The sequence below is a fragment of the Phytophthora cinnamomi genome (genome assembly GCF_018691715.1).
Source record: "Phytophthora cinnamomi strain GKB4 chromosome Unknown Contig38, whole genome shotgun sequence".
NCBI lineage: Eukaryota > Oomycota > Peronosporomycetes > Peronosporales > Peronosporaceae > Phytophthora > Phytophthora cinnamomi.
In genome coordinates, this window is record NW_027150971.1 from 919,650 (window position 1) to 942,728 (window position 23,079).

At 53.9% G+C, this 23,079-nt stretch overlaps 7 protein-coding genes across 8 annotated transcripts; 3 read left to right on the forward strand and 4 right to left on the reverse strand.

Moving 5' to 3' along the window:
* Positions 1-1,463: 1,463 nt before the first annotated feature.
* On the forward strand, positions 1,464-2,417 carry IUM83_03272 (uncharacterized protein; the record flags this gene model as incomplete). The annotated part of the gene is made up of 5 exons (XM_067927261.1): positions 1,464-1,512; positions 1,586-1,819; positions 1,892-1,981; positions 2,067-2,198; positions 2,287-2,417. 5 exons carry the CDS (start codon positions 1,464-1,466, stop codon positions 2,415-2,417), a joined length of 636 nt encoding a protein of 211 aa, XP_067791960.1.
* Positions 2,418-2,674: 257 nt separating this feature from the next.
* IUM83_03273 (Manganese superoxide dismutase) lies at positions 2,675-3,316 on the reverse strand (the record flags this gene model as incomplete). 2 transcript variants are annotated; one of them, XM_067927263.1, is made up of 2 exons in its annotated part: positions 2,977-2,980; positions 3,069-3,316. In XM_067927263.1, 2 exons carry the CDS (start codon positions 3,314-3,316, stop codon positions 2,977-2,979), a joined length of 252 nt encoding a protein of 83 aa, XP_067791962.1. The 2 variants fall into 2 exon arrangements, with proteins under 2 accessions (XP_067791961.1, XP_067791962.1); XM_067927262.1 differs by having other exon boundaries at positions 2,675-3,316.
* Positions 3,317-3,770: 454 nt separating this feature from the next.
* IUM83_03274 (H/ACA ribonucleoprotein complex non-core subunit NAF1) lies at positions 3,771-5,393 on the forward strand (the record flags this gene model as incomplete). The annotated part of the gene is made up of 1 exon (XM_067927264.1): positions 3,771-5,393. One exon carries the CDS (start codon positions 3,771-3,773, stop codon positions 5,391-5,393), a length of 1,623 nt encoding a protein of 540 aa, XP_067791649.1.
* Positions 5,394-5,549: 156 nt separating this feature from the next.
* On the reverse strand, positions 5,550-7,359 carry IUM83_03275 (uncharacterized protein; the record flags this gene model as incomplete). The annotated part of the gene is made up of 10 exons (XM_067927265.1): positions 5,550-5,729; positions 5,807-5,927; positions 6,006-6,128; positions 6,210-6,274; positions 6,344-6,443; positions 6,506-6,591; positions 6,670-6,771; positions 6,853-6,897; positions 6,973-7,104; positions 7,171-7,359. 10 exons carry the CDS (start codon positions 7,357-7,359, stop codon positions 5,550-5,552), a joined length of 1,143 nt encoding a protein of 380 aa, XP_067791963.1.
* Positions 7,360-8,218: 859 nt separating this feature from the next.
* Positions 8,219-9,517, forward strand: IUM83_03276 (uncharacterized protein; the record flags this gene model as incomplete). The annotated part of the gene is made up of 1 exon (XM_067927266.1): positions 8,219-9,517. The coding sequence occupies one exon, from the start codon at positions 8,219-8,221 to the stop codon at positions 9,515-9,517; it is 1,299 nt and encodes a 432-aa protein (XP_067791964.1).
* Positions 9,518-9,671: 154 nt separating this feature from the next.
* Positions 9,672-12,142, reverse strand: IUM83_03277 (Leucine-rich repeat-containing protein 40; the record flags this gene model as incomplete). The annotated part of the gene is made up of 4 exons (XM_067927267.1): positions 9,672-10,568; positions 10,632-11,649; positions 11,717-11,904; positions 11,978-12,142. 4 exons carry the CDS (start codon positions 12,140-12,142, stop codon positions 9,672-9,674), a joined length of 2,268 nt encoding a protein of 755 aa, XP_067791650.1.
* Positions 12,143-12,289: 147 nt separating this feature from the next.
* Positions 12,290-14,944, reverse strand: IUM83_03278 (Leucine-rich repeat-containing protein 40; the record flags this gene model as incomplete). Its single annotated transcript, XM_067927268.1, has 5 exons — positions 12,290-12,901; positions 12,974-13,048; positions 13,129-14,464; positions 14,532-14,672; positions 14,742-14,944. 5 exons carry the CDS (start codon positions 14,942-14,944, stop codon positions 12,290-12,292), a joined length of 2,367 nt encoding a protein of 788 aa, XP_067791672.1.
* Positions 14,945-23,079: the final 8,135 nt, after the last annotated feature.

Genomic DNA, 23,079 nt, shown 5'->3' on the forward strand with positions numbered 1-23,079 from the left:
TTGCCTGATTTTAGGTCAACAACCCCGGCTGTGAAATGAAGAAAGCATGACCAATCATCTTCAGCACCCCGCTGAGGAATCAGCTCTCAGTTTATTGCCAACAAAATTGCAGTGCAGACAGTGGCGGTGAGCACCAAGAGCTGCGACTGAGTGTAGCACAGTAGTTGGGAATGAATCCGTTAACGAGGAATCCTTCTTTGACATGAGGCATCACGAATGAAGCCATCGCTGCTAACCAGTGTCTCCAGCACTTCCACAGAGGCCATGCGGTTGTGAATGTCAGCCAAACGAACTAAAGTACAAACTATTGCTTCAAATTTGTGTTTCACGACCTTCGCAAGGTGCGAATCGCAACTACGTCATCGTTTCTACTATTGTTTGAACGTTGCAGGACTTCCGTTCGAAGGTTCGGAGTTGGGCTTCAGCGAAAATGAGCTTTCCTGCAGTCAATATATATTCAACTATTGCATTGTACTAGATTCAAAGTGTGATTGTAGCTACAGACTCATTCAGACTCCAACAGGTTTTCAGGTGCTTTATGCCGCATCATTCGGTTGGTCCTTGCTGTTTTTTTCTCTTTTTCTGCCAGATCCCATGACTCGACCCTGAGACTCGCAACAACAAATATGTATCTTGTACAGGACGCTTACATGTAATACATACCTGTTTCTTTTCATTTTTTAATTAAAATTAAGGGATAGTTAACCATCAACAGCGCATTCAAATCAAAGAAAATTTCAACAATTCACCGGAGTTACATGTGTTGGCCCCGCACACAATGTGTGACACATCACAAGAACTGATGAAATTGCTGTCTGTTGCAAACATAGAACACCCTATCCAAACCAAAATTACCAATGACCCAGGTTTGATATGGTATCGTGGTTTGAAACGATTAATCAAAACGCAGCAATCCAAAGCAAACCTCGATGGTGTGGCAGGTCAAATTCGTCGATTTGATACCGTGAACGTGATTGATTGCGGATCGAAGATTTCAGCTGCAAAACCACCATCATCTATCTAATTTGTCGCGGATTCGAGTAGCGTTTTTTTTTTTTTTTCAGCAAAGGCAACTACGAGTGGGGTGCAACTTATTGTGGTTGTGTAGCAATTTACTGTCGACAAGTTTCATATCGCTTGGCATTCTTTCATTAATTCACTGTACTCCTGAAATACAAGTTGACTTTTGGAGATGCTAAAATCTGCTGAAGGCATGATCGGTGAACCGAGCTACGTATTCTAAGTTATCCTTCTGGATGCCAAGATTAGCAGCAGCAAATGATCACAACAACCTCTCGAAGCAGCGAAGTTGAATGGGGGAGCATACAAACGAGCACTTATTGTCGAAAATGAATCCTCTTAGCTAAACTGGTCTTCGCTAAATTCGTGCACCAGCTCTACTGCGATCAAATGGCGCGACGAAGAGCCGCTCTAAAAACACCCGAATACATCCATCGGTGCTGATGTCTTCATCCACACAAGCCTCCTTCTTCTGGGTAAAATATGGCTTCGGTGCGTTCGCTGCGTCGTGTGCTCGACTCTGCACACGTCTGTAGCCTCTAACTAGTTTCATTCCGCCGTGCAGACAACATCACGCCGCCGAAAATGTACAATGCCAACGTCTCGTGCGCGATCCTACGGAGCTTTGTGAAGAACACCTGCGCCAGAGACGTGGAGGATCTCTGCAAGCAGAAGAACATCCAGCTAGGCATCGAGCTGGACGCACTCAACAAAATGCTCCAGGCCAACGAGGCACGCAGTGCTGCAGCATCATTGGGGACGAGCAGGTCAGCAGTCTCAACAGCAAAGTCAGCTACAGGTTCGCGACCACCAAGTGGGGCGTCGCGTCCTGTTACGCCTACGATGCATGCTGTTGGGTCTACGACGCTAGTCGAGGACGAGGTGGCTGATATTCTTGCTAAGAAGTCCGCCATGGAGGCTCAGCTCGAAGTGGTTGCCGAAGCTTCCAAGCTCGCTAAAGGTATGAACTTGTTGGCTGCACGACGTGAAAAGAAAAATACGTTTGCTGAGCAATGCTGACGTGAGAGTCGTGCGTGATCACCCAGACTTGATTTCAGGGACTGCAATCGTCGACCTTGCGGATGACCATGGCGCACGGCTCAAGCTGGACGAGACCGGCGAGGCTCGCGCCAACACAATCTTAAAGTCTCGAGCGCACTACACGGCCGTGGCTGTCAGTAAGTTAGATTTCGCGTGGTGATGTTCATCACGGTTCCGCCGAAACGATATGATGCCTCACCTCTTGTCTACATGTGGTTTCTGCAGCTGTAGACGACAAGGGATCACCTCACGTCGTGCCACTGGTCTTTAGGCTGCTGAAACCCACCACAAGCATCTCTGCCTCTCGTCCAAGCAGCGGTGCAGCGAAATCTTCCGGCGCTAACATACCGACGTGACCGGCAGTAGACAGCCATTGTTTTCCACGGCAGTTTAATATCAAGACCAAGGCCATGGGAATCTCGGATAGATGCAAAAAGAACTTAAATGTTTCTGGGCTAGATTAACTTGGGGGGAGAGCTCCGAGGAACGACGGTCCTCGTGCGCATCCGTCTCCTTCTGAAGGATGAACAAAACACGTCACAATCTTGGAGAGACGCAGCAGTCCGCGCCCTCCAACTCACAGCGCCGCGCGCGTCGCCTCTTGCTCTCCGCTTCAGATGTCCACGGGCTTGCCCTTGGAGGCGAACTCGTCGTAGTACTCGACGACCTTGTCCCAGTTGGCCACGTTCCAGAAGGCCGAGATGTACTCGGGGCGGCGGTTCTGGTACTTGAGGTAGTAGGCGTGCTCCCACACGTCCAGGCCGAGGATGGGGATGAGCGGCTGGTCCACGCCGGGCATGAGCGGGTTGTCCTGGTTGGGCGTGGACGTGATGGCCAGCTTGCCGTCGGCCTTGACGCCGAGCCAGGCCCAGCCGGAGCCGAAGCGCGACGAGGCGGCGGCGTTGAACTCCTGCTTCATCTGGTCGAGCGAGCCGAAGTCCTCCTCGATGCGGGCCTTGAGGGCGCCGTGCGGGGCCGTGTTGGTGGAGCCGGGCGTGGCCATCCACGTCCAGAAGAGCGAGTGGTTGTAGTGGCCTCCGCCGTTGTTGCGCACGGGCGCCTCGGTGGCCGCCTGCACCACCTCGAGGATGGACTTGCCCTTGAGCGCCGCGCCCTTGTCGGACGAGATGTAGTTGTTGATGTTGTTCACGTAGGCCTGGTGGTGCTTGGTGTGGTGGATGTTCATGGTGGTCGTGTCCACGAACGGCTCCAGCGCGTTGTACTCGTACGAGATCTTGGGCAGTTCGAACGACATGGCTGAGATGGGGAAGGGAGGGGGGAGGAGGCTGGCTTGAAGCTTGTGTGTTGGACCTGGCAAATTGCAGACTGAGCTCGGGCCAACCGCACGTCAACGACCGAGGGGATCTTTGGTCGGACAATCCCACCGCACGCTTTTACGGCCAATGGGAGCGGCGCAGCAAGCCGCATTGGCGAAAAATGGCTGCGCAACCAGGTAGGAGGTAAACGTGGCCGCGTTTACGGGACAGGGAAGTTGACCAGCCGGTCGAAGTTGACTCCACAAGGCCCAACCTCCAGCACTGCGATGGCCTGCACCAAGCTCACCCTTCATCTCCGATAAGAAGGCAAGGCACTCACTCACCTTGCTTCAAGTCGAAGTTCGTGGTGGGCTCTCCCCTTCCCCTCCACCTTGTTTAACAGGTACAGTGTACCATAACCTACCGCTACAATCGGTATTCCCTTCCACAGGTATGCCGTTCGACGGGATTTTTGATTGGAGCTCCTCGCGCTTCGACCTGACCTGGCCGATCCGCAGCGGGCACAAGCGCATCGCCGCCGCCATGGACGCCAACACGCAGCACCATCAGCAGCAAGAGCCCGTCTCGGACCTGGCAGTCGCAGCGCAATACGCCGACGCCGAGCTGCACTCCGTCACGGCGCAGTTCGCCAGCGCCGCCAGCGTCAGCGCAGCGCCGATGGTGGCGGTCGTCGCGGACGACAACGACGAGAGCGACAGCGACAGCTCGGACGACGAGGCGGTGCCCGCCAATGGCAAGGCGGCGGACAAGCAGAGCGACGACAAGCAGGACGACAAGGAGAACGAGGCCGACGACAGCGACGACGACGGCGAGGACCCCGCCAAGCTGCGCGCCGAGATCGAGGCGGCCATGGAGAAGGAGGCCAACAAGACGGGCGGCCCGCTCACCACGGAGAACGAGGTGCTCTCCACGCCTGTACGTGAGCCCGGCGTGGAGATCACGGCGGACTGCCCCATCGCCCAGTGCGGCAGCATCCTGAACGTCAGCGTGCCCGGCCTCATGATGACCGTCAAGTCCGACCCGAACGCCAAACCGCTGGACGAGGGCAGCGTGCTGTGTCTGGAGGACCGCACCGTGATCGGCTGCGTGGACGAGGTGTTCGGCCCCGTGCTCATGCCCATGTACCTGGTTCGCTTCGAGAACGCGGCCAAGATGCCGGATAAGGCCGCGGTGGACGTGGCGGTGTACTACGCCACCGAGCACACGACGTACATTGTGCCGGAGAATATCAAGGACAAGGGCACGGACGCTTCCAATATCTTTGATGAAGAGGCGGACGAGGCAGAGTTCTCCGATGACGAAGCGGAAGCTGTGGCCAAGCGCGGCAACCGCAAGCGCAACCGCGGAGGTGCACCGCCCGCTGGAAATGAAGGGTCCAACTATGGTCCGTTTACCGGCAGAGGTGCAAGTCCAGGCAGTCGTGGAGGACGCGGTGGTCGAGGAGGTCGCGGAGGAAACTTCACGGACTACAACACCCGACAGAATACTTCGCCTCATGGAGGTCGCGGTAGCTACGGTCAGCAGCCGGCAGTGTCGGCCATTCCAGCGGTGCAGACGCAGCCCTTCGGTGGTGCAACGAAATACACACAGCCTGGCGGGTTTGGCGGGGCGCTGCCCGTGCAATATGGAAACACGAAGTACACGTCTCCTCGGGGAACTCCCATGCCTCAGGCACCGTACAATGGAGTGGGGCAGCAGGGTCCAGCACGCGGTTACTACCAGCCCTCACCGCCACCAGCACAGTACAACGCGCACAATCTGCCCCCGTATCCTCCCCAGGCTCCGCCTCCCCAGACGTACCAGCAGTACCAGCAGCAGCCAAGAGCACCTTACACTCAGCCTCCGCCTCCTGCGACGTACGGCCAGCCTCAACCCCCCTACGGTCAGCCTTACGCACCACCGAGTGGGCCGTACGGCCAACCTCAACCACCTCGGTACCAGCCCCAGCACGGTGTGCCCCCGCCGCCTCCGCCGCCTCCCTCAGCAACTGGTTACTACGGAGCAAACAACCAGCAGCAGCAGCCTCGTGGACCCCACGATCAACGGCGTTATTAGTAGAGAATTCAAAGCTGTTGCGTTCACCATTCTTCCTGAGGCACTCCTAGGTTTTGGAATGTAAATTAGCCTTGCCAATGCAGCTTATCTTGTTGATAGAGTGTATACGCACACACGCACACGATGTCAACCCTACCATGACGCCAATCCAGCGCCTTAGCTGGAAGATGTCAGCGTAACACTTGCAATGAAGCCATTCTTCATCACCTCAAAGATGCAACCAGGTGTTGGCGAGTAGCACAAACTCGAGCCAAACGGGTGCAGACCCAATCCGTTGTCGTGCACGATGGGCCGCAAGTCCGATGCCCCTCCAAACACCAAACGAATGTCCTTCCACTGGAAACACCAGCGTAACGATTTGTTTTGTTAGAGCAGTCCGTACCATTCGTACATACAACAGTACAGCTGCGTACCGGTGTTTGTGCAGTGATTTCGGAGCTTGTTCTCTTTGTAATCCCTGACTTCTGCAGAGCACTGGAAGTCTGGAAACTAAGCCGGAAGTTGCACTTGTTGTAGGCGCCAAAGTCAGGGTGACTAATGTTTGCAAGCAGCCAAAGAAGTGCATATTAGCAGGATTCTCTACGAGATGGTATCAGCGGACCAGCACCGTACCCGAGTGCGTTTGCCTTTAGAATCACCTTCGACGCTCGATGCATTGAATCGTACAGAATGTCGAGCCCGAGGTGCGGGTAATTGTGAAAGTAGTCGCCGACTAGCCCCCCAGCGACAGTAGCTCTATCAACCAGGGAGTTACAACGCGATCTCAGTGCTTATACCCTACTCCTAGAAAAGCTCTGCGTACTGTCAGAAACGTACCCGTCGTTGGGATCTTCGGACTTGCGAAATACAGAGACTGGGGCACCTATCTCGCTGATTACTTCCTGCACCACGCAAGTTGAGAATATGTCGTCGTTTTCATCATCACATTTTAGCAGCAATGGCAGCAATACCTGAGGAGACCATCCAAGTTGGATCCGCTGCTTTCGGCCCGTGAAAGCGAGCGATGTGTTCTGCTCGCCAACCTCAACGTCCACTTCTTCAAAGTAGTGCCTGGGGGAACATTCCAATGAGCTCTCACACCAATCTCAACAAAGCAATCTTGCAACTCTTACTTTTTTGTAGGGGCCGGCAGACCAGGAGACCGGTAGTCACCACCCACGAAAACCATGAACCCCGTAGCCGCTGGAGTGGCGCCGTTCTACATGTACAACAAATCCCAGCAGCATTCAAATGAGTGCAGGGGGATCTTGTGAAAGACTGCTGCCACTGTACGCACCGGGAATTCCATGGGCAAGTCCGTGCCGTTCTGGTACAGCTTGCGGTACTCGCTCGGAATCGGGAACTTGACGCAGCCACCCTCATAGCCCAGAACGTAGCTCTGTCACGGGCAAACAAAACAAAATATCCGCATTAACCCTCAAAATCACAAGAAAATTTTCCAGCACCAAGAGCGCCCAACCTGCTCATCCGCGTCATAGTGGCCCGGGAACGTTGGCCCGAACAACTGCAGCCATCAGCCCGACACTCAGTCACAAAGCACGTCCAATTGCAGCGACGCAGGGGTGCGTTCTGTGCGTACGTTGTAGACGGACATGAAGGTGGCGGAGATGTCTCCACCGAAAATCACGACGCGCCCGAACTTGAGCGCCACGCGGTTCACGTCGTAGAATTCGATGGCCTTGAGCGTCTGCCGCACCGGGTCGAAGTGCAGCTGGCAGTAGCAGCACAAATTGCTATGAGATAAATGATATAAAGACTTTTATCCCTTCCAACGCACTTTGAGCCCGTCCTCGGCCGAGTCGACCACCACGTCGCGCTTGTAGGGCTCAGCGGCGTCGTAGGCGATCTCGAAGGGCCGCACGGGCAGGCGGCTCTTGAGCGCGTGCAGCACCTCGGCCACGCTCGCCCCCAGGCGGAAGGGCCCCACGCCCGCGCCCAACTCGATGCGCCACACCTCGCGGATCATCCCTCCAGCTCTGCGCCCGTCGGCGTGTTGAAGAAAGTGTACCGAGAATTTGGTACCGCTGTTGGATGCGAGAGGCCTGTTTTCGGCGAAGGGCTCGGCGTTTTGTTGAGTGCAGGTGTTGCTGCGATGCTGGTCCGCACCAGACGCAGATGGCCGAGGGTGCCGAGCTGCTGGGCTGCAGGAAGCGTTGACGCCAAATACGCGGGCAGACGGTTTCGACGGCGGTGGGAGCCACAGCTCCATGGGGTTCGCGTTGCTGGGCGTCGGCGTCGGGCGCGCACCAGCCCGTTAACCCGTCGGCTACGCACCTGATAACGGGCGGCACTTGCTGAAGCGTTTGCTGTCGTTGTGCGTGTATTTGCTGCAAGCTTCGTCATTTCGATGGTGGAAAGTCTCTTCAAGCTCTTCAACGAGCTCGAGCTCCGTTGTCGAGACCCCAACTTCTTCGAACGCAGTTCGTCATCTCTCTAACTTAACAATGCGGTGCACCGGTTAACGAAGACTTCCGCGTTAAAACGCAGCAAAGGCAGCGCCAACCACGACCAAGTCGAGGTCTTCAAGGCGCAATTGCCGTCAACTCGGTGTGCCGATGGGCTCACCGCCGGAGCTGCTCGCAGTGCTCGTCCGTTGTGCGTATTTTACGTTTGTCCCGTGCGCATGGCCGGTGCGTCCCACTTTCCGTCTGACTTGGTCCCAGTATGGCGCTTCCGATCCGATCTCGGAGTACTATCTAGGGCTGGGGTCTGGCTGTATTTTCAACCAATCGCGCACGCTCTCCACCATTCTCGCTCTATTGCTGCTGCGAAACAACCGCTAAAAAACGCTAAAACGCCATCGGCCGCACCACTCGAGACTCGCGATGAAGCTCCTGGCGCCGCTGGTGCTGGGCGCGCTGCTGCCGGGCGCGGCCCGCGCCGCCGCGAGCTGCGCGGACTGCGGCGGGAAGACCTGCATGCTGGACGGCACGGCCACCGCCGTCTCGGGCGGGGCGACGTCGCTCAGCGTCAACTTCTGCAACTTCGACAGCGCCAAGAACGGCTCGTACGCCGTGAGCTTCGGCGCCAAGAGCGTGCCGAGCTGCGACGCCAGCAACGCCAGCATCCCCACGCTGGCGTCGCTGGCTCCCGCTAGTGGATGCACGGCCGACGCCTGCGCCGTGACCGTGAGCTTCGAGGCGCCGCTGGACTGGGCGCTGGCCGTGCAGACCAACGGCGCCAGCAACGCGCTCACGGCGCAGCTCACGAGCGGTGGCAGCAGTGACACAGTCACCATCGCCACCTTGGACCCGCTGGCCGCGGCCGTCGTGAACGGCGGCACCGCCAGCGTCTCGGTGTGCGCCACACAGGTGGACGTCAGCGGCTCGAAGCTCTCGTCGGTGGACAACTGCAACGTCGCCCAGGTCTGTCGCGGCGCGTCCACTGACACGGCGTGCACGACGGAGATCATGAAGGACGCGCAGGTCACGGACGTGAGCTGCACCACAGACGCCTGCACGGGCAGCCTGAGCCTGAGCCAGTCGCTGCCCTGCGACGGGTCCTCGGGCGACGCCACGGCGCTGCTCGTGGCCGTCACGGTCGCCGGCAGCACGCAGTCCAACTTCGCCAGGGTGGGGAGCATGACGGCCCCGAACTTCACCATATCAGAAGCCAGCGGACTGGCGGCGGGCAGCTCCGAGCTGGTGCTCACCACCGACACGTTCTGCGCCTACTCGAGCATCAAGCTGAACGTGACGGTGGACGACGACGCAGTGGAAGTGAGCAGCGTCAACTCGACCAGTAACGGCACCGTAGTGGTGGAGCTAGCGTCACCTCTGAGCAGCAAACTGGCGGGCGAGGAAGCGGAGCTGTCGCTCTCGCAGTGCGGCGTGTCGACGACAGGGTCGTTTGAGGTTGGCAAGGACTCGGACGCCTCCACCTCGGTGTCGGCAGGCTCCACAGAAGGCTCGGGCAACGACGAAGCTGTCGCGGGCTCTACCGGATCGGTATCTACGCAGGAGGACAACGCCTCCACAGGACTTTCCCATAGCATCATTGTGGGTATCGTGATCGCCGCGTTTGCACTCGCCGGCTTCATTTTCGAGTACGTCCATCACAAGAAACGGCAACCCATGCCAATGGCGCAGGACTCGAGCGTCAGCAACCTCGCATCGCCCATGTAAAAGGCATGAGCAGCACGTGCCGCGAGGACTCAAATCGACCAACCCGAGCGAGGGTCAGGCCCAATGTAGGCAAGTAATAAAGTTTTTGTGGCTCTTTTGATAGTTCATGTTGTGCTGTGGTGTTGTTCCTTGTCTTCTTGTGCTGTGTGCGTCATTATAGTTTGCGAGTCTCGCGGATTTTCTTCGAGCGCACCATGGCCAGCTCCTTCTTCAAAGCAAAGCGTTTTGGCGCCGAGAGTGCGTGGTCGTCAAGCTGCAACTCGAGCTGCTCAATTTGCGCCGACAGCTTGGCCAACTCGAGTTCGATCGCTGTGTTTTCACTCGGATACGCGAAACTTTCGACTGGTGCCACAGGAGCTGGTCCTTCGTTACGCGCCGTGAGAGCACCTTGAGCTGCGTACGCATTGTCATTGCGTCGTGGAGTTCCAGAAGCTGGGCGTTTGTCAGCAACTGAATTTGCACCTGGCTTGGCAGTACGTGGTGTTGCTACTGGAGAGGGCGGTGACAACACCGAGTTAGGCGGGAGTTTATTCTTCAGGTACGCTAAGATCTCTGCGCTTCCTTTCGCGATCACTGCGCCACGCACAGTTCGCTGCGGGTTGCCGTTCATATAAATTGCACGGAGATGAGGACACAAGCCTAGCTCGCATGGTACTTTAGCCAAGTTGTTGTTCTCGAACGAAAGAGACGCAAGCAGTGGAGCATCGTAGATCCGACCAAGCGAGCGCAGCTTGTTGTCCGATACGCTGATCACACTGACTTTCGTGAGCTGAGACCATGGGAACCGATCCAACGTTTCCAGTCGGTTGTATGCTAGCAACAGCGTCTCCAGCGACCGGAGTTGAGAGATTTCTGTTGGCAATACCGAGAGATTGTTGCTGCGCAGATCCAATTCCTTAAGGGTGTTACCCAGTGCTGGGGAATCACCGATGAAGTAACTGATACTTTCAGCTGAGAGTTGGTTCTTCCGAAGACGCAAGAGCTCGAGGTGAGGTAGTGCAGCAATCGACGGGTGGAGAGACTGCAGCTGGTTGTCTTCCACTGTCAGAGTCTGCAGGGTCAACATAACGATCAGGTCAGCTTGACACACTTTAAATTGCAATGATCAACGTACCTTCAACGACACCAACTCGCCAACCGAGGCTGAAAGCGCTTGCAACTGGTTTGCTGACAGATTCAAGTGAGCCAGGGTCGAACCAAAGTTGAACTGCCCTTGGCCTACCAAGTCCGATGGCAACACTCCAAGAGACTTGTTTATGAGGATCATAGTTCCCGATGCAGCAGCTTCTCGGAACTGGGCAGTGTATTCCACAGCAGGCGGTGGAAGCTCCTCCGTCTTGTTGTTGTCGACTTGAGCCAGGCGTTCTCGTTCCAACTGTAATTCATCTCGCTCTTCTTCTAGCACATCGACGCCGACGGGAGGTGGTCCGCGAGTACGCAGATACTTTTTTAAAGACTCGCACCCGGAACTGATCACCGAACGACGAATAGCTCGGAGCGGATTTCCGTCAACAATGAAGTGGTTGAGGTGTTTAAGGTAGCCCAGGGCAGGAGGGAGATCTGATAAGTCGTTGTTCGCCACATCCAATGTTTTGAGTCGATAGAGGCACGCAATGTTGGCAGGTAAACTTGCAAGCTTGTTGTCGCGCATATCCAACACGGTAACAGAATCCTTGACGCGCAAAATGGACGTCTCGTCAATTTTGGAGAGCATATTGTACCCCAAGAAGACCTGGTCTAGCGCCGCACCTTCGGGGAGCACAGGGAATACAACGAGTTTGTTTTGCCGCAAATCCAAAAACTTGAGACGCGTTAGCCTAGCCAAGGCGTCACCGGTGGACTCCACGAGATTCTTCTTGAGGTCAAGATTTTGCATGTTCCGAAGCTCCCCGAAAGATGCCGGCAGTTTTGATAACTGGTTCGTGTGCGCCGTGAGAACGTGTAGCTTTTGGAGTCTCCCAATCCGTTCCGGAAGAGCCGTAAGCGCGTTTTCCTCAATGTGTAGAGCCTCCAGATTTTCGAGTAGCGCAATGGAATCCGGCAAGCGGCTAAGCTTGTTTCCGGACAGAACCAGCTCCTTCAGTCCCTGTAGTGCACCAAAGCTTTCCGAGAGGTCTTGTTCCAGCTGATTGCTACGGATCACAAGTTAGTGGACAAGCGCAACACTATTTCTCTAGTCAAACGCATGAGCTATCTTACTGGCTCAGATCCAGGTACGTGAGCTCTTGGAGCTCAAAGAACCCCTCTGGGAGAACTTGCAACGCGTTCTGTGTAAGCTTGATCGATGTTACTGAGGTTAGTCCAGCGATCTCGTCGGATATGGATGGGATGGTGTTGTGGCTCAAGTCAATCTTAACCAGGTCAACGCATTCCCACTTTTTCTCATCCTAAATGTCCAGGTACCTCGTGTTAGCCTGCAAATACTTAGACAGTGTACAATTCTGCTGTTGAGGCGAATACTTTTTCCAAGTGCTCTTCAAGATGATACACTTTCGCCGGGAACTCGGTCAGATTCCGAGCTGGCAGACTCAAGACACCCGTCCGTCGAGCTTCTCGTAGAGCTCTCGCGGTTTGGTCCCTCGCTGGGGCTAACACCACGTCTTGCTGCCGGAGGCGTCCTCGCATGCTCTGTCCTTTCATCTCGATCGGTATCTGAACGCGAAACGACACGATGCGACTTTCAACCTTTCAACCTTTTGGGTATTCACAGTGCATTGGTTCGGCTTGTTGGCGACGTACAGCTCAAAATTGAGGTAGTATTCGTTGGTGTGTCTACGGCTTCTGTCCGATCTTGCGCAAGTGACGAATCTTGAGTGACCGAGTCATGGCCAAATCCTTCTTCAACGCAAATCGCTTCGCTGCCGAGATAGCAAAATCGTCAAGTTGCTGCTCCAGTTTGGCAATCTTCGCGTTTAACTCGACCAGGACTTCGTCTTCACCCGCGGAAGATGCAGCAACAGCAGAAGCTGCAGGTGGCGCTGGGGGCGGCACTGGCTGCTTGGTGAAGGGTGGGGTCATTGACGCAGAGCTCGGGTTCGCTGGTTTCACCTGCGGACTCATCTCGAGTGGCTTGAACGGAGAAGTCGACGCGTCCACACGGAGGCGCTTTGACTCTAAGGTGTTTGTTGTCGCTCGCTGGTGTGGCGAGCGTTGATTGTTCGGGTTCGATGGCGGCGCGCTCATGGATGGTTTGGTATCCTTAACGGATGTTGGGGTCCCTTGACCGATGGTCGGCGGCAAAACATCGGGAGGGAGTCTATTGCGGAGGTATTTCAGCACGGCTTCGGTGCCATTGTTCAAAACGTGAGTTCGGATACCACGCTGGGGGTTACCAGCAAGGTGAAGGGCTCGAAGATTCTCGCAGAGCGATAGTTCTGCAGGAATCTGTTGAGAAATAACACAGAAACACGTTCAGCTTAAGTTGACCTCGCCCCGTATCAGTTTGTGGATACATACCTGACGTAGCTCGTTGTTCTCGAGAGAAAGCGACGTCAGCTTGGGGATGTGGTAAACCGTTCCAAGTGACTCCAACTGCACGAATTTAATACACAGCACGCAATGGTTAGAAAATACGTTCACGGACGCATACATCAACTAGCACATGTACGTACTCGGTTGTTCGAGAGGCTGAGCACAGAGAGCTGGCGCATCGCAGACCATGGAAACCTATCCAGCGCTCGGATACGGTTGAACGAGAGCACGAGGGTGTCCATCGTCTCCAGATATTGCAACACCTGCGGGATATCCGTCAGAACATTGTTGCGGAGATCCAGCTCTTTCAACGACAAGCAAACGCTGGCCTGGTTGCCTGTAGCTAGCATGGCGGCGATAGCGTCGGTCGTCAGCGAGTTCTTGCCAACTCGTAAATGCTCCAAGCGCGGGATCATTGCAATCGAGGAATGGATTGACTTCAATCCACATTGCTCTGCGACGAGCGTGTGCAGTGATGTCAGTTCCCCAATCGCTGCAGGTAATTCGACCAAATGGTTCTTTGATAAGTTCAACTGAAGCAGCGTTTCGCCAAAACGGTACTTCCCTGCGGCGCATAGTTGGCCTGGTAACTGATGAAATTTCATATCGACAAGCTGCAAACTTCCTGATGCAGCGGCATCGCGGAACAGATATTCATCCTCCAGCGGTGGTTCCTCCGCCATAGGTTCATCCTGCTCCATCTCTTTCTGCCTGATTGCAAACTCGTCCACTTCCTCCTCCATTGCGTCGACGCCTTCTGGAGGGCCACCGCGGGTCCGTAAGTATTTCTTCAGAGGCTCCGTACCAGCAGAAATGATCGAGCGCCGCACCGAGCGCAGCGGATTGCCATCGACCAGCAAATGGTCGAGGTACTTCAAGTATCCCAACCCGGCAGGCAGATCGTGGAGGTCGTTGTTGGTGACATCCAACGTCTTCAGGCGGTACAACTGCGGGATTCTGTCCGATAAGCACTGCAGCTTGTTGTCACGCACATCCAGCACCGTTAGCGACTCTTTCACGTTCAGCACGACATCTTCCGGAATTTCATGCAGCGAGTTGAATCCAAGGAACAACTGATCCAAGCACGCGTTATTCTCCGGTAGGGTCGGGAACACCTCCAGCTTGTTCTGTCGGAGGTCAATAAACTTGACCGAGGCCAGCCCGGCAAACGCGTCCCCCGTCGTCACCAAACTGTTCTTCTTGAGATCCAACGTCAGCAGCCCTGTGAGCGATCCAAACGACGCCGGTAACTCCACAAGCAGGTTCGAGTGCGCCGACAGTGTCTTCAAGTTGTGCAGCCGACCGATCGTCGACGGCAACGTCCTCAGCTGGTTGCTCTCGACCCTCAGCACCTCCAAGTGGCTGAGTCCACCAATGGACTCCGGCAGCTGCGTCAACTTGTTGCCTTCCAGTCCCAGTTCCCGCAACTTGTCCAACTTTCCCAGTTGCTCCGGCAGACAGCCCTCCAGCTCATTGCTACAATAAACATGAAACCCTCATTAATGTACAATTTTTTGTCAACAATTTTTTTACAGCATCGTACTTGCTGAGGTCGAGACTCGTGAGCGTCTCGACGTTCCAGACGGCCAACGGCAATTGACGCAGACGGTTGTGCCGCATCTTGAAGCTCACGAGGTACTTGAGCGTCTCCACTTGGGTCGGTAGCTCCGAAATTTCATTGTAACTAGCAAATATGACAATAGGTTCAGCGACTGCAAAATTTCTAGTAGGGTTTTTCTGCCGCCATAGTCACCTGAGGTCGAGTTTGCGCAGCACAGCGCACTCCCAGCTGCGCTCGTCCTCGTCCAGCAGCTCGTAGAGGCGGAAAACCTCCTCCGGGAAGGCCTGGAAGTCGCGCGACGACAGGTTCAAGCTGCCGCTCTGTCGGGCCAGACGCAGCGTGCGCGCCATGGCGTTCGCAGGCGCGGAGGAGGAGGACGCCGCCGAGCGCCGCATCGCGTCCCGGATGCTCACCCTCGACGTCATTGTTCAATTGTGCACGAATTTGTGATTTGTGTTCTTATTTGGGATTTGGGATTTGGTACGATGGTGTGGCAGAGGGTACGATTTGGTCGGAGTATTTTTGGGCTGGACTATATTTGTGAAGCCCATCTTGTTGCACGTGTTGAAGTTGCAACCAAATAGGAAGGAGCGTTTGCCGTTCGTACTGTCACAGGATGAAACCAAGGAGTACTGTTGGAGAGAAACACCCTCGGACCGATTTGAACTCGCTCACCTTGTGGCTGTGCGACTAAAGTGGTCTGCGTGTCTTTATGTCCGGAGTCGACCACTTCTCAACTCGACGTCGACCTCTGAACTACATTTTAGAAAGCGAGAATGCACAAGCAGCGAGTTTTACCGGGAGGGTGGGGCACTCGAGCGTCAATAGATTACTCCTCGACCCCACTGCGCCAGGACAGCGAGTACATCTCCGTGCGCTTCAAGGACAAGAGGAAAATGATGCCGGGGCAGGTTTTCACCGTCCTGCGCAGACTTGCAGCCATCGCTGCGGCCGTCCAGTATGTCAACGTCTCCATGTCGGCCACCTGGTGGGCGGTGCAGGTGCTGAGAGGCGCGAAAAATCCCACCGAGATGCTGCGAGTGTTCCCGTCGTCGCTCATTCAGGGGTATTTGGGTGAAGGACTGATTCGTGATAGCCCGTTGGTACAAGACGTATTGGGAGGAGATACGACACCACGGGACTACGCGCTGTTTCTCGAGTCTGCCACCAAGACATCGACGCAAAACTGCTCCGCGATGCCACTTTTCAATCCAGCGATCTACAACTACGACTTCTTGAGCCAGGGCTACCTGAAGATGGTCTCCGATACCAAATACAACGTTACTACTCTGAATGATATGGAGCTCGTGGTCGTGGTGGTTGACTGCTCCTTTCGACAGATTGCAGCCGGAGACCCCTCTTCTGTTCGAGTCTACAACTTGGTGCGATCGATTGCAGACTCCGGCCACTTGTATTTGGTGACGATGTCGCTGAATGTGCAGGAGTATGAAGTACCGGCTCATCACAAACAAGGGCCGGCACTTGTCGGGATGTTGACGCTGGTAGATGATATGAGAGACAGCAATGTACAACAGTTCTACACGGTCGCAACGACGTACCCGTTCCAGCACTCGCCGGATTTCGAGATCTACCAGTTCGCGGGCATCACAAACGAGAGCTACGTCGAACTTCGCAGTATCCCTCGTGACCCAACGACAGAACCCGTCAAGAATTTAATCACGGCACGAAAGCGAGGATTCTACAACAGCGACAGCCAGTCCAATGTTCGGGTGATGTACTCGTTGCTCGACGGATTAAATGCAACGACAGCGCTAACACGGTGGGAATGGATCGGTGAGTCCGTGACTGTAGATTCGTGGGCGTGGGTGCACTGCATTCACTTTTTCTTCGGTCTGGAGGCAGTTTATTCTCTTGTCGTGTTGTTTCTGGTAACATACCAGAAGATTCGCTCAAGCAAGATTTGGATCGGCGACCCCTTTGCATCCACATCGACTGTGACTCTTGTACTTCGTGGCATCCTGGTAATCATCTCGTGGTCGCTCGACAACTTTTGGTCGCTGAATGAATACGCAATGTCCAGAGCCGCCATGCTTACAGGCTCAACAACTGTGCGCGTTCATGAAGAGCTAATGCATGCTGACCTGCTGGTAATATTCCTTAGTTTGGTGGGCTTTGTAAGCACTATCTTCCGAGAACGTATTGACCCGTCAGTTGCGATCTGCTGGTTCGAGCTGATTCATCAATACCACTTAACCGTTCTACAGACCTCATCTGCGGTGGTGAACGAAATCACGACGTACTCCACTGCCCTGTATAACATTGGCATAGCCGAGGTGACCCCGCTTCTTGCGTCCATGTCTCCCCTGCGCCTGTGGTCCTCCTTCCAGTTTCCCCAAAACGACTCCACATTCCTCGCAGCATCGTACTTTCCCACAACATTTTTAGTGGTAGGTGTTTCATGCTTTGCCATCCTGCGCAAGGTCTATCGCTACTACCATCCAGAGGAGACTCGCCAGCGGTCCAGCCAAAGCACCGACACCTCTGGAAATGAGAAAACTGCGGTGGCCATGAAAGGCACTGTTACCAACTTCGAAATATCGACTGGTGCCGAGCTGCAGACACGCTTCGGACTCATATCCGACTACAACAACTACGTCTACTTCAAAGGCATGAAGTTCGCCTCGCCCGACGGAGTCTACTGTGCAGGGTACGTGATCGTGAACGGCAAGTATCTAGTGAAAACCAAGAATTTGTTGCCGATCGTGCTGATGAAACTGTTGCACGCGCGCTTCACAAATGTGTACGCGTACGAGGTGGACGGCAATAGTGTGAAGGAGACGGCCCGGTTAGTGCACACGAATACGTTCATGTGGTCGGATCTATGGCGTCTTAATGTCACAGTCCTGCTGTAACCAGCCGTTCATGAGTGGATTAATGAATGAATAACACTTCAGGTTGTCTGCGCTTTTTTTCGTTTGTTTAGGTGAAAATCGAAGTTGATCTTACTCTCGCTGCTGCCTCGGTACATAATACACAAAACAAATTCTACAGTATATGTATTTCTGTTTGTTTGTCTGTCGAGGTAGTGTCTGGATGAGAAACGAGAATATGCACGGGATGTGCCATTGCTGAGAGCGAGAATAGGAAGTTGTCCGTTTCTCGTTTCGCTGTGTCGTCCCAGGTGACAATACCGTACCAACAACAACAATTCACGTCGTCCTACACGTGGGCTGCGTTGCAGTAACAAGTGCACGCGGTTCGGTTTCAGAAATCGCCTAAAGTTAATTAATATTCGTAAGCAATGTCTCATCTTGGCTCCTTCCCTCAGTTCACAAGCAAATTATAGGACAACACACGTGCTGCAAGAAGCAGGTCAGCCAAGAAATCATGACGATGGTGAAGGCAACTGTACGCCCGATGTTTACAGGTCCACGTAAAACTTCACTGGGTTCTTCGATGGCACTTCGCGAAAGCCAATACGTCACCGTGCACTTCAAAACCAAACGATCGATCCTGACATGGCAAGTATTCAACGTACTGCGCAAACTTGCAGCAATTGCAGCAGCCATCCAGTACGTCATCGTCTCCATGTCCGCCACTTGGTGGGCGTTGCAGGTCTTGAATGAAGCGCTCAACCCGACTGAGACTCTACGAGTCTTCCCATCGTCTCTTATCGGTGGCTACCTGGGTGAAGGATTGATTAACGATAGCCCACTGGTGCAAGACGTGCTCGGAGGAGATACGACACCGCGAAACTACACGCTGTTTCTCGAGTCTGCCACCAAGACGTCGAGGGAAAGATGCTTCTCTGTGCCGCTTTTCAATCCAGCAATTTACAACCACAATTTTCTGAGCAACGGATACAAGCAAGGAATAGTTGATGACACTGCGTACAATATCACGACCCTAGCAGACTTAGAGCTCGTGGTGATGGCTGTGGACTGCACGTTCCGCCAGATTTTGGTGGGGGATCCGTCGGCCGTGCGGGTGTTTAACTTAGTACGCGCTCGAACAGGCCCCAATGACTTGTATTTGGTCACAATGTCGCTGAATGTGCAGGAGTACGAGGTGCGCAAGCTGCACAAACGTGGCCCCGCTCTGATCGGCATGCTCACGCTGGTTCAAAATATGCAGGCGAATAATGTACAACAGTTTTACATGGTTGCCACTACTTATCCCTATCAGCGCGTTCCAGATTTTGAGATGTACGAATTGGTCGGGGTAACAAGTGAGAGCTACCTGGAGCTGCGCAGTATCCCATGTGACCCATTGACACACCCAGTGAAGCACTTACTTACGGCGAGAAAGCGCGGATTCTTCGACGGCGATGATCAGTGCAATGTCCGCGTCATGTATTCCATACTTGATGGCTTGAACGCAAAAACTGCGCTAACGCACTGGGAGTGGATCGGAGAGGCCGTGACTCTGGATTCGTGGGCTTGGGTGCACTGCATTCATTTTTTCTTCGGCTTGGAGACAGTTTATTCTCTCGTGGTGCTGTTTCTAGCGGCATACCAAAAGGTTCGCGCCGGTAAATTGTGGATCGGAGACCCGTTTTCATCGTTGTCGACTACAGGCCTCGTGCTTCGTGGGTTCTGGTTCTGCTTTCATGTTTTGTAGACAATTTTTGGTCCGTTAACCCTTTAACTACCGGACCAAATCTTTGGGGTCCACATGGACCTCTACCTGCGCGAACCATATTGGCGCATTTTGAATTTTTGAACCAATAGTGAGTGGCTGGCGGCCTCCCAGACAACATCCCCTTCAAACTTGTTTCTCCCCTCCCCCACTTCTCAGTAGGAACGTAGCTGAATGCAAGACAGCACAGACGCGTGTGGACGGTGTGGTGCGCTTGGGTGCGACTGGCAGCACTACGGCGGCGAGCTGAAGGATGCAGGGCAGCGACTGCTGCTGAAACTGTGGCGAAGACGACGGCGGAATCGTGCTGTCAGGCTTGCTCTCCAGCGCATGTATCTTTACCGGAAGAATGGCAACGTGAACGGCGATATTCCTGCTTGCATTAGCAGCAAGCTGCAGCAGCTTTGGCCGGACAAAATGGATGTAAGTACATTGTCATGCTGATGGCAGCGCTAACTCATCTACGCTAGTGATTGACCTGTTCAAACGTTTGCGTGTAAATGCTACAGGGTCATCGGTCGTTGCTCTGCATACAGCCTCCAGTGCCTCGCGAAGTGCAGGCGACCGCGCTTTGAATACGTCTTGATAGTGGAAGGCGCTGAAGCATTCGACGTGAAAGCCCCTCGCACTTCGTGCAGCCGTACTTGGATTTCTTCGAGATCCCTCTTAGGCTACACAAATAGCATTTGAGTTTGCCATTGCTGTGCCTGGTTGAGTTGGGTGTAATGATATGCATCGAGGTGTCCGCACCAACAACGTCATCGATCGTCTCACGCTGTCGCTTCTTCTGTCGGCGTGACTGCTGGCGCCGAAGCGCTTTTCGTTTCGACTCAGAGTGTCCGCAATTTTGCGCTTGAACTCGCGTAGTGTCGGCACTTGATCGGTCGATCACTTCAGCAGTGCGTATGCATTGATCAACGCAATATCGAGTAGCCACGTAAAGAGGGTCATGTCTAACCGCTTCTCGCGACGTCTATTTGGATTCGTTGAGCGTAGTTGATCTACACGATCAACGCCGTTCATGAAGCGGTTGTATACCGCTATGACAGTTGGAGCCATGAACGTTTTTCGATGAAGCATGCAATCATCTGTCCAGCGCTGAATTGGATACAGACCGTGGCAGCATTCCACAGCCTCGGCAGAAGTGCAGCTTAGTGTTCTCGATGATGGCGTTGCACGTAGGTCGTTGCTGTAGAAGATGACGACTTTTCGATCTTTGTAGATGATGTACCCGGCTCGGTTTGCTACTTGCAGCCTCGGCTCGAATTTGGTTTTCCGCGACTTCGGGAAACCCTTTTATTTTTGGTGCTCGGCCTCTTGCTTTTTCCAACCCGGTTCTGGCTCCACCGCCGCGACAAACTCCCATTGACCTCTCTCTGCCTCCGCCACACGCTGCACAGCTTCTTCTACGGCTGGTTTGTTGAATTTGTCGACCAAATTCAGGCGCACGGTTCCAGTTGTGTGCACCTCGCCGTCGGTAAACGCGAGAATAGCTCTAGCAAATGTATGTCGTGTGTAGAAATTGTCGGACACGACAAGTCGGTATCCTGTAGGAGATTGCAGTATCTTGGTTTGGTGCCCAATCATAGCCAACCACAAAGCCGTCGCCGAATTAGCAGCAACAGGAACGTCTTCACGGCGAAGTGTATTGTAGAGAGAGGTGCGCAATGTTGGAAACTGCTGCGTGTAACGTTGAGCCGGTGTTGTAGGCTGCGTATTCCCCGAAGCATTATCCCATAGCGTGTGCACGTAAAGAGAATCCCATCCGACGACAGCGTAAAACCGCACTCCATACTTATCAGGCTTTGATGGCATATATGTGCGGGCTTTCGAGCGGGCTTTTGTTGGTACTGTCATCTCATCAATGCTACTCACACCGGTAGGAAAAGCAAACTCAGCGAATCGCTTCTGAAAGTGCGCGAGAATTGTTCGACTGTGCCACAAAGGATCACGAAGTTTGTCAAGCGTTGGGTCTTCAGAAGAATGAAATCGTAAAGCTGACCGAATGTTTTGAAACCTTGTCCTTGGCATTGTCTCCGCAAAAGCTGGCTGACCTAGAAAACGAGCTTCGGACCAATACTCCGTGATATCATTGAGCGGGCATATACTCATTGCAATTTCCAGGCCCAAATATGCGTTGAATTGACTGTCTGTGAGCTTTTGCTGTCCTCGCGTTGCTAGAATGTCTGATGTCCACGTCTTCAAGCTGTGCCGGAATTCAGCGGTGAAAAACAAAGCGAAAAGGCCGTACTCAGCATTATCACGGTAAGCTTTAGCAACTTTCGCTTCTGCTGCAACATGAAGCCCGCTTTGCATGCTCAGTGACTGCATGTACGCTCTTCCAAGGCCGCTGGGTTCGAAACGGCTGTGCTGGTTAGTCGTTCGGGGTGTTTGAAGCGACCCCATGTTGCTGGGGGCCGTGAGTAGGTCGGTGAAGCTGCTGAGTACGTGCTGGTTCGTTGGAGTGGCGGCTTTTGCATGACTGTCGACGTATTGTGGGCCTGGTGTGCTTGTCATACTGACGCCATCGCTATCAAGCTGCACGTCGTAGTCGTCTAGCGGTTGTTCGTCGCTCTGCGGAGCAAAACCGTCAAGCTGAAACTCGTCATCCAGCTGAGTTTCTTCGTCTAGCTGAAGTTCATCAAGCTGAGGCTCGTCGTGCACCAATCTATCCCATTCATCGACAAGCGAGTCGACGGCGATGTCGTCGATGCGGAACTGCTGGCTTTCGAGTTCTTCCCATCCCCGCTAAACCTGTTTGCCATGCTCGGAGCTCGCCAAAAACCTGAATGGCGCTTATACTGCTGGCCGCGCGCTCAACGAGGCTCAAACGAATGGCTAGCACACGGTAGAGGTCTGTATGGACCTCTACCGCGACCTGCAGTGGCCTGTCCCGCAACCGTAGTGATTATTGACCAATAAGGGCGTTGGATTGCCGCTTTGTAGAGGTCTCAGTGGACCTCTAACTGGACCAGTAGTTAAAGGGTTAACGAGTACGCGATGTCCAGAGCCGCAATGATCACGGGATCGCAAGTTGTGCGCGTTCACAAGGAAATCATGCACGCTAACATCATGGTGGTGTTCCTCAGTTTGGTTGGCTTCCTGAGCTCCATCTTTCGAGAGCGGATCAACCCTTCGATTGCCATCTTTCTGTTCGAGTTCATCCACAAGTACCGCATATCCTTGTTGCACACATCATCTGCAGTAATTAAAGAGATTTCGACTTATTCAGAAGCACAATGGAGCCTTGGCATCGCGAAGGTGACACCCGTGATTGCGTCCATGTCTCCCATGCGCATGTGGTCGTCATTCCGGTTTCCAGAAAAAGATCCCGTCTTCATCATTACGTCCTTCTTCCCCACAATGTCCTTGCTGGTGTCTATCTCGGCCTTCGCAATTGTCCGCAAGCTGTATCGGCATCGCTATCCAAACAAAATCCAAGCGCGATCAAGCCAAAGCACCGAAACATCAGGAAATGAGAAGGTTGCAATGAATATGAAAGGCATTGTCACCAACTTCGAAATATCGACTGGTGCCGAGCTGCAGACACGCTTCGGACTCATATCCAACTACAACAACTACGTCTACTTCAAAGGCATGAAGTTCGCCTCGCCCGACGGAGTCTACTGTGCAGGGTACGTGATCGTGAACGGCAAGTATCTAGTGAAAACCAAGAATTTGTTGCCGATCGTGCTGATGAAACTGTTGCACGCGCGCTTCACAAATGTGTACGCGTACGAGGTGGACGGCAATAGTGTGAAGGAGGCGGCCCGGTTGGTGCACACGAATACGTTCATGTGGTCGGATCTATGGCGTCTTAATGTAACCGTGCTGCTTTAGATGCACTACCAAGTTGAGTTATCAGGGGGACAAGAATTTATCCATTGTTCGGTACAGCAATATAAATACATATATTGCATTTGTGAAGTGT